Source organism: Perca fluviatilis, chromosome 1, assembly GCF_010015445.1.
Source record: "Perca fluviatilis chromosome 1, GENO_Pfluv_1.0, whole genome shotgun sequence".
NCBI classification, from domain to species: Eukaryota; Metazoa; Chordata; class Actinopteri; order Perciformes; family Percidae; genus Perca; species Perca fluviatilis.
The window spans coordinates 10,923,606-10,934,561 of record NC_053112.1 but is presented as its reverse complement, the minus strand read 5'-3'; the positions used below and the strand labels follow the sequence as shown (position 1 = coordinate 10,934,561).

General features: G+C 41.1%; 1 protein-coding gene across 1 annotated transcript; it reads left to right on the top strand.

The window, feature by feature from the left end:
• Positions 1-8,253: 8,253 nt before the first annotated feature.
• ier2b (immediate early response 2b) lies at positions 8,254-9,891 on the top strand. The gene has a single exon (XM_039816137.1). It carries the CDS (start codon positions 8,456-8,458, stop codon positions 9,005-9,007), a length of 552 nt encoding a protein of 183 aa, XP_039672071.1. The 5' UTR covers positions 8,254-8,455; the 3' UTR covers positions 9,008-9,891.
• The last annotated feature ends 1,065 nt before the right edge of the window (positions 9,892-10,956 follow it).

The following is a 10,956-nucleotide window of genomic DNA, read 5'->3' as shown; positions in this document are numbered from 1 at the left end:
GAGTCAGAGTGTTTTTTTCCGATCAGTAATATTCATCAATCAGCTACTTGCTTCATTTTTTAAGCATCAATTTATCGTTTTAAGCATCAATTTCATGACAGTGGGGTTGTTTCTCTCAAAATTTCCCATTGACTCATTTGCTTCTTGACACCGATTTTGGCTTTTCTCTTCAATCAGAGGTTTTGTTTTGACTTTACTGAAGAGAATTTTTACAAATCAAGACCTCCAGGGGCCCTGAAAGCCGCACGTTCACTCTCTAGCAAGTCGACTTGAGAAAATTCACCACTTAATCACAATACTAACTTAACTAATAGGATATTAAGACGGCATTGTTACCTAATCTTGTGGCCCTGTCTAATAGAAAAGCCATGTGTTGAAAATGCAGTTGTATTTCAGTTGTTATTGTACTTACATGGTACATATGTTGATTCAAATTCAATTTAGTTCAATCAAATTACATCAAACTAGAGCAAATTTGGGGTCAGCTCAGAGGGTATTCTAGCATAAGAGTACTGGTTGGTATCTGGGGCAATATGCAGTGTGCTGTGCACACGTGACGTGCCCATGAGTACTTTGTGTGCAGGTGTGTCCCCGACATCTCAGCAACTCACTTTCTAACCGACTGAGTTACCTCAACAGTTGAGGATTTACACGTTTTGTTTCTGGCTCTTTAAACTGTTTTACTCCTGTGCTGGATTTAGCTTATCCACAAGTAACAGAGAAGACTTTTTAGGCTCTGCGCAGGCCACACAAAATCTCAAAAGTTCCTATTAACTATTACACTGGCCACTGAGAATAATTCTGTTTGGATAGAAGGTTTGGATTAACTTTGAGTATAACTCGCATTATTAACTATGCACTAATATAGTGCGTTTCCATTTGTACTCGAATGTCGGATTTTCCAAGGTCAAAGTCGGAAACACGCCCCCTGACCTCGGATTTCCTAACCTGGAACTCGGACAACCTCCGAGTACCCCGAGCTAAAAATCCAACATGGCTGCTTCATGCATCAGTAGTGAAATCTGTAGTAACATACAGTTATTAGCACTTCTGTCTTGTTTGTGTCTCACTAAATCAGTCGTACACACAGTCCTGTCCAACTTCTATCTGTGGACATTTTGTTAAACTGTTTGATTGCACGAAAAACGTGTAATGCGTTGCTATAAACTGGCATTGCTAACAATGGCTAACCTGGATAGAGCTAGTGAAAACAATGAAAATCCGACTTGTAAATAGGGTTGGATATCGTTTGGATTTTTCCAATTCCGATGCCGAACCGGTACTTTTAAAACAATTCCGATTCCTAAACCGATTCTTGAAAAATCAAAAGAAAGGCTCTTTTATAGTGTGTCGCCGCATGTTTCAATAAATTCGACGTGCTTCCCCCTTTGCACGTAATCATTTTGAAACATCTGTTGCATTTTGCGATGTCGGAATCCTTGGCTGTGAAATACAGCCACACTTTGGACCGCTTCGCTTTAGGCATTTTAAATGCACTGAAAGCTAGCTCGCTAACGATAGACTAGCAGAGCAAGCGTAATATGTTTACTAGCGATCACGTGCAGTGAATGGTTAATATGCTTTTACGTCTGTTTTGGTGAGCACAGAGGGAAAATATGGCATTTTAAAAGTAGCCTACATTTACGGTAGCTAGCTAATGGTGGACTAAAGAGAAAGTGTGATATTTTTACATCCGTTTCGGAGCGAGAGAGGGAAAATATTTCAGTCGACACATTAAGTGGAACCGAAATGAGGAACCGAAATTTGCGTTCTAATCTAGTCCGATTCCTACCGGAGGAGGAAGCGTTTCCATATTGGAACCGGGTTTCGGTACCCAAGCCTACTTGTAAATGGAACACATTCAACTCGGGTGCGACGTCATTCCCAGCTGTGGCTTCCGAGTTTAAAGGTAAACGGAACGCACTATCAAATTGGATTTGTGACACAGGATTTGGTTTGCACTTCTAAGTTAAAGCCAGTGTTGTAGCCCAGTCACCAACTGTCGAGTCCGACTCAAGTCTCGAGTCCAAGTCCAAATCACCGAAGAAGAGTCCGAGTCGTGTCACCATTACCTGAGTTCGAGTCTAAGTTGAGTCTCAATCCTAAACTACAGTCGCTGGTGGAGGACACACCCAGTGAGAGACTATATCAATATCTTCTATCAACTTTGTATGACCTATTACACATAAAGGTTGTCAGAAATCCAACTTACGAGTCCAATTTCATGAGTCCTCGAGTCTGATTTCATAAATCCTCGAGTCCAGAGGGAATAGTGACTCGAGTCCGAGTCCAGGACTTCAATATTTCTATATTAATGCACCAGTATTAATACTGAAATGTGGAAACAAACTGCAGGCTAACCATCTGATGCACCCATTATAGGCGTTGAACTTATAACTTGTCACGGTGACATGATAACACATAGATCAAGTCTCAAATCTCAAATTCGCCTCAAAGCACTTTATAATCTAACTAAAGACCTTTAGTTCAGATAAGCAAAAACTCCCGCAAAAAAAAAAAAAAAAAACCCTTAGATGGATAGGCTACGTGATGTAAGAAAACATTTAGGTAATTTTTTCAGAACTCAAAAATGAGTTGGTGATTATTATCTCTACTGCTCATCTACATTCCAGCTCAGCTGACTGTGGATCTGCCTCAGTGGAAAGTTTGAGTCATGTTAAAGTACCAGGATGGAACAAAACAAAGTCCGAAATGAACCAAGACGCTCCAGGGTTTACAAAAGAAACTGGCTGAGAGTCAACAACCATGGAGGAAACAGTCAGAGAAGTGTTGTGTCTATAAATAGACACCCTGACCCATTCCCTACGGATGCCTTCAAGTGCTCCTTGTAAGGATGACCTACTTTCATCTTTTGGAAATCATAAATACAACTTGCTGCTGCTGCTGCTAAATGCATTCAGTCGAGAATGATGAAAAAAAAAAAAAAAAACTGGTTTGTTTGGAAAGTAGATTGCTGTTTATTTTCTTTTACAGCTGAAATTCTGTGGAGCTGCTTTTGCAGGAAGGAAGAGGTGAACATACACGTCATGCCCTTAATTGATAGTGAATGACGCCAGGATGCAACTGGAAACCACAACAAACATCAGGCTGTGTCATAAAGCTGCAGCACAATTAAACAGGCCCAGCCCCTTTAACCACCAGTCTACATTCACACGTCTTCTCTTAACCCCTCGCGTTGTCCTCGGGGTCACATGTGACCTGCTTTCAACGTCTCTATGTCAGAAATAAGGGTTTCTTTCAACCAAACTGCCCAAAAATAACATGGATGGTTCCATAAAATGCTGAAATAAAAATGAATGATCACTATACTTCCATTGAATTTGGGGTGTTTTATTTAATTTTATAGCATCTGTGATCAAAGTATGTGATAATCCATGAACATATAGTCCTCTGATATTAACTATTAGTCAAAATAATTCATCATTTCTGCTTTTTTTTTTTTTTTTTACTCAAAAAATGTATCATAATTTCATATAAATGAGGTTTATTGACCACTGTAAAATGTTGACAATTTTGACAAGTGCCTGGTTGACTGGAAGACAATTTGAGGGTTAAAATACTGCTAAACCGTATTAAATTGTACAAATGTTTTATTGACAGCTACTGACAACCGGTGTCAAAGCCTTGTGCGTGTGTCTGCATATTTGGCCAATTAACATTCGTTTTCTGGGTGAGGACGGTCTGCGTAACACATAGTAATTTGATCCATTGTTAATATAGAAATATTGATTAGCTTCAAACTGCATAACATTGGATGTAACATTGAAAACAAACACCTTAGACTTGATGTTTACTGTCATTGATTGCACATCTCAAGAATCGGTTCTTTGGTTTTCAACCTTATGGAAATGCAATAGCAGAAAGCAAGGACCTCCTGAAACTTATAGAGAAATACATTCAAAAGTCAAAAAATGGTTAAAAAAATGATCATAAAAATGAGGGATACATGACTTGTAGTTAAAGGTCCAATGTGTAGGAATTTCTCCCAGCTAGCGTTGAGATCATATATCGCAATCAACTCTCTCGCGCCACGCATTTCAAAGTACGTATTACAGCTACGCTAGCCTGATGATGCCGGTCTCTTGCTCTTTTCTATATCCTTTTTCTTTTTCTGGGCGAAGAAGAAGACTCCTGTTCCTGAAATTTGGATTATGAATACGTGTGGTCCTCCAAGTTTCCTTCTTCAAACTTTCCGGGGGCCGGGAAGCTACGATACCCATTAGCAGCATTAGCAGCACCTGTGAGTTCATCACGTGACAGCGAAAACGCAAAAGGTGGAGCAGTATGTCCTGTATGTCCCTTACCGGCTAACGTATTTCAAGATGGTTGAATAAATATGGAGCGTCTACCCCAGGTTCATGCGAATGCAAATGTAAAATTTCAAGCCAAAAGGAATACTTGGAATTGATGGCGGTGGTCAATATTCATGAAAAAGGACAAGTTTATGAACGGGCAACACAGATTTTGATAATGAACTAACTAAAAACATTACACACTGGACCTTTAAGGAGCTCAAACTTAGAAACACACACAGTCGTGGTCCTTTAAAATCGCTTAGAGGTTTAACACACTGCTAACCAACATACTGTGGTAACGACATACACCAGAAGTGCCAGAAAGCTGTTAATAAAAAGGATCATCTTTACCATTATATAATGTTAATTGTGGCAACAGTCTCCATGCTTTCTGCCTGCTAGTGCAAATGTCATATTTTGGCAACAAGGTCATTTTCCAGTCCTACCAACCAGTGTTTGTACTATAGAGAGAAAAACTGTCAGAAGTGCAAAAAGCAGGCCACACCCTCTGGTCTGACTCTGCACGCATAAACCCATCAAGTTGCACGCATACACAGTCACACACTCCACCGCCCATTTGGCCTCAGGCAGAGGCAGTGTAAGTATAATCACACATAACACTGTAACCATAGTGACCAGTCGGGTACAGACCTGAAGTGAAGTCTTGTTTGTTTGTTTTTTTGCTTAAGAACAACTGGGCTTATAGAACCATACTCATCCGATTTAGTATGATTTAAAACGTGCAACATATTAGAGTAACAAAAGAGCAGTTTACATCTCACATGTTCTCCTTTAATGCCAAATATGTGTGCAGACAGTGAACAGGATTCTGCATACATTCTCCTTTACATCCCTTCAAGTTGCATGTAAGATTTGACTGCATGCTTTCCTCATTGCCAAGATCACATTTTTGATTAAAGCTAAAGTATTTAGAATTTCTGATTTGACAACTGATGCATTTTAATAAACAATTAAGGAGAAAACTCCAGGTGTTATATATGTTATATATATAGAGTATGTTATAACATTTTTAGATGTTTTTAAAAACATTTCCCTTTTTTTCCCCTTTATTTTAAGTTTATTTTTTATTTTATTTAAACGCCATAGCCTGCCACTGTGCAACGCATTGTCACATCATTTTATAATTGCTGTTCAGACATTTGGTATCCATTATAGTGTTAGTGTTTCTGCCACCATGTTCACGTCATGTGGGATGGAAGCGGGGTGATGGGAAAGGTTTCCATGGTTACAGCTCACATGTTTATACAGCATCTGACAACTCAGGGCGGTGATTGCCAGTGTGACTGATAACAAGGGAACCGTGCACATTACACTTGCATGACAGGATAAGTTTGGATGTAAAAAAATAAATAAATAATGTTCATGATAATAGCGGCATCATTTTAGCTGCCTTTAGTTATGAATTTGGCTGATTTTAAGTCCCCTGTGTTTGTTATTTCCACACACTTCCACACTGTATTTCTTACCACAAAGTCAAATATTTCAGAAAATTTGAAAACCCTGTCTCTATTCTCTCTTGTTGTCATGATGGTTATTTTATGCCATTGATGTTTATTTTTTTAGGCCTATAGGTAGAAAAAAATACAGATGTGGCGACGTCCATATGTGAGTTATGTAAATCACATTTCCCCCAGCACTCACTCACTTTGCTTGCTGCCAATTTGCTATTCCCCCCAAAGAAACCCAGATCGTTTAAGATCTACAGGAGGAAAATTTTGCATTACACAGCTACACAGATATTTAGTTGTGAAAAAATACATGCATTTGTGTTGTTTTATTCTATTGTTTATTCTATCGTTTAAGGGGCTTTTTTAACCTCTGGCCAGGGGCAGATGAAAATGAGCCCAACACACACACACACACACACACACACACACACACACACACACACACACACACACACACACACACACACACACACACACACACACACACACACACACACACTTCAATCACTACAATCCTGTAACTATTAATTACTTACACTGCACTGTGGCTTTCATTCTTGTATATTCAATTTTTCTATTCTAGCTTGCTTTTATTTTCTATTCTATTGGCTCCTATTTAATTCCATTTAAATGTCCTTTTCTGGTGTTTTTCTTTTGAACTTTCTCTCGATGCTTTTGGTGTTTTATGTAAAACACTTTGAATTGCCTTGTTGCTGAAATGTGCTATACAGTAGGCCTATGGAAATAAACCCCTCTTGCATTGCCTGGATGAATAATAAGCATCAATGAGCACTTTCAATGTCAAAAGAAAACTAAAATAAAAATACATTAATATATAAATAACTGCAAATAAATCCATGTTAGGTTTAGATCAGTGTGCTTTTATGAAAGAAAGTGCAAAACCAATAGGGGAATTATATTTGATCATACTTCTGTTTTAAATGTGGTCATGAATTATTGTGTTCAGATTAAAAGGACAAGTGCTGTCTAAATGCAGACTGTGCCCTCTTGTTTGGTTATCAATCTAAAAGATTTCCAACGGCACTTGAAAGCCTCATTACTGTGCTTGGGACTGACAGCCGCCTGCCGTTTGACCTCAGCCGTGCGGCTGCTAAGTAACCTAATTCACACCGGTGACAACTCCATATATGGTGCAGAGATGACGCCATCACCATCAGCGCTGTGCACGGGTACAGAGAAGAAGAAGAAGGGGAAGGAGGAGGGGCTGCGGTTGCGTGTTCGCGTCATGGCTTTTCCGCTGTGCGCGTCCCCACAGGGGTTTACTACAGGATGGACCATATATGGAGGCTGGCCGAGAATGCGAGTGAGTGACGTGGTGGGGCGTGTGTGTGTGTGTGTGTGTGAGTGTGTGTGTGTGTGTGTGAGAGAGAGAGAGAGAGAGAGAGAGTGAGAGCAGAAACTCCAGAAATTGGAGCCACCTTCTCCCACGTAAATTCTTCGAACTGCTGCTGGCTTTTTTTTTTGTTGTTGTTTCCAGAATGTAAACATGTCTGACATAATCTCACTCCACGCGTTTCTTTTTCTCCTTCTCATATTCACAAAGTCACTCTAATACCTCCCATTACGACACTTCCTTCAACATTGCGCAACGAATCTGCCTTGCTCTTGTTGTCGTGAAAGTCTATTTTAAGACCGAATTTGGACTTTGTTGTATATTATCTCTTATATGAAACTTGCTTTTATGCGATCAAATATATAACTACCCCAAAGAAATGTTACCTCACAATAGTCTATCCAATTTATAATAATAATAAAAAAAATCTTATTTTGTAGAATGTTGGGCTAATTGTTGCTTGATTTATAGAATTTATTACAGAAACTTGAATTCATCATCTAAACAGATCACCTCTTATAGATACTTTACGTTTGATTGTTTTAGTATTTTTGCTAATTCAACATAATATACTTTTTGCTTTTCTGTGAACGAGCTGTGTCTCTCCTGGAATATAAAACGTGCTATAAATAATGTTTTGCCTGCACGCTTGCTTGCTTATAATCTTGATTTAAGTGCTATTTCGTGGTATTTATATAAGAACACATTCTATAAGATAAGACGTCTATTAAAAATAATGTAGCCCCAATGACAAGAAAACAATCTTCACATCTTCCTTCGTGTGCATAAGGAAGCTAATAAAAAAATCAGCTGAAATTGAGGGAGAGAAAATAATAAAATATAGATACTTCAGGATTACATTTGCTGCAGCAGCGAGACATTACTTGCAGCAGAAGCAGAAATCTAAATAATAAAAGAGATCAACTGTGAGAAAAACGGTAGACGGAACAGATGGTGTTTGTGTGTGTGTGTGTGTGTGTGTGTGTGTGTGCGTGCATGCGTGTGTGTGTCTGTCTGTCTGTGTTCGCTGCAGCTACAGCAGGTGTGGGCGGCGCCTGTTTGTCACTTACTGAGGAATGAAGTCTACGTTACGTCAAAGAGGAAATAAAACGCCACCCTGCTACTTGAGCGCTCTCATTTCTCTGAGTCTACAACAACCGGTGAGCAGCTGAAGAGCGAGCTTAAGACAGATCAAAAACTAAGAAACTGAAGTCTAACTTTAGACAGATAGGCGAAACTCATCTGCTTGCCTTTTGGTGAAAGTGCCAAAAAAAACAACAACAACAACCGTGCGCAATTACGCATAGATAAGAACAATGAGTGCCACAACCGCTATGGAAGTGAACGTCGAAGCCAGACGGATCCTGGCCGTGTCGATAAGCAAGCTGTACGCGTCCAGGACCCAGAGAGGCGGACTGAGACTCCACCGGAGCCTTCTGCTCTCCATGGTCATGAGGTCTGCCCGGGACATCTATCACTCCTCCCGGGAGACCGAGGGGCAAACATCGGAGGAGCCGATGGAGACCAGCTCCAGCCCGGTGGAACAAACTGTGTTACCCGAACCTCAGCCTGAGCCCCAGCCGGCACTGAACTCAGTCGAGCCGCCCGCAGAGGAGCCGGACAGCGAAGGAGAAGAAGAAGAAGGGTGTGATAGTGAAATCACAGAGGACAAAGAGAACATGAGCCCGACGAAGCAGTCCAGGAAACGCCGGGGCAAGGCGTCGGCGGCGCCTGACTTCCTTCCCAGCAAGAGGGCGAGGCTGGAGCCCGGGGAGGAGAGGTATGCGGCCCCGATGGGCAGCTGTCGCGCCGGGGCCGGGGACTCCCTGAGCGCTCTGTCTTTAAATCGGGTAATAACTGCCTTCTGAACAGATGGAGCAAGGAAATATCCTCCATTGAGACTTTGGAGTGAAGTGTTTTCTGAACTCCTCGTTAGGGCGGTTTGACCTCCCCCTCCCGCCCCCATTGCACACCAAGGAGCTGACCTACATCAGCGGGTCCCGGGACAGAGGGATTACCGGGACCACGGTGCAAGCTCTCCGGTGGATCTGAAAGTGCCTGCCGGGCTGGTAAAGCCCCTTACAGAGATCATCAAGCAGAGAAAGGAGAAGAAACTGAAACCGAGTCGTAAAAAAAAAAGGAGTTTACGGCCGGAAAGTTTGAGGAAGAAACTGAACGGGAACTGGTTGTGTTGCCTTTTGTTTCCCGGTGATTCACCTTCAGTAAAAAATGGGTCCAAACAAGTGACTGTCGCTGACTCAAAGTGTGTGTATGTGTGAATCAGCAGAGAGTGATATGAGTCAGTCCGAGAAGAAGTGCAGTGGTTGAGCAACACACACACCCACACACACATGTACAGGACTACCGGGGAATTTCCTGTCTGTATATACCGGGATATCAGACTCAACCACTGAAAGAGGAAGGACAGTTTGGGCACACTCATACTGTCACACACGCACACTAAACTGCTGCTGTGGACTTTTGAGAACTCATACTACTGCTATGGGGACTGTCCTGTATACTTTGTTCACATAGTGCTTTGAGAAGAAAGGAAAGGAAAACAATAAATAAATAACGGCTGTCCACATGGTGTTGGAAGCCCAGTAATGTAAACTTTCTGTGTATTTATGTCACTGAAATGTTCTTATTCTTATCAGGCCTGTGAAAGAAAATAATATTACCTCACATTCCAAGCTGCTTTTTTTGATTTAATTAATGGTGTACATATTTGTAATAAACACTTTGAAAGGTATAACTCAGTTGTCCTGCTCTTTGTTCATGCAGTTATTTAAGGTTGAGGTGATGTTTAGAGTTGCTGATTGACTCACATATACACATACACACACACACACACACACACACACACACACACACACACACACACACACACACACACACACACACACACACACACACACACTCTCTCTTGGAACCTCTCTCTCTCACACTCCCTTCTTATTTCCACATTAAAGATCTAGTGGTCTATATTTGGCCACAGTTTACCGGGTCAATCCTTTTATAAGAGGGAGGATGTCTGTACAACCCAGCGCCAGTCTGGCTTGCTGCCGCTAATCTCATGCTTAGAGTAGGGAACACACACACACACACACACATACATTCAAACAAACAATCTCTCTCTCTCTCTCTCTCCCTAATATTTCCTGTGGATTACAGGCAGAATTCTGAATCACATCCTTCCTTCCCAACATAACCTGACACCGATTCAGAGAGGGATAATACAAAAAAAGGGTTACGCAAGAAAGCAGCTGGGGCCAAACACGGCTGCTGAACAAAACAAAGAGCAGCAGGTAGTGTTTATAGCCTGAGAGCCTTTTCTTCATCATCATCATCATCAGAAGCAGCGGCTTCCTGCCAGATGACTGGCAATGATGGTGGTGTCGTCGATCCGGTCGATCCGGTCGATCCGGTCGTTCTGGTCCCTCAGGTTTTCGTCACCCTCCTTGTGTTTATTGTCAAGATCTCAGTTACCATCCTCCTCCTCCTCCTCCTCCTCCTCCTCCTTACTTCTTCATTTCCTGCACATTAAACGCAGCGTCTGAGTCCAAAAGAGGAAGCATTAGAGAACAAAATGAAGAAGAAAAAGCAGTGATGAAAAATGATGCTGACAAGATGAGAAAGAACCGAGGAATGAGGATGATTTCATCCCTTAAAAGGTCAAACAAAATGCTTTCTTTAGTCTCCCTAAAGGACAATTCTAGCTTTTTGCTTTTTGTACAAATTGAGTCTTATTAAATAGTTGTGATCATCGTTTCTGTCAGTTATAATGACATTGTTTTTTAGATTAGATTAGATTCAA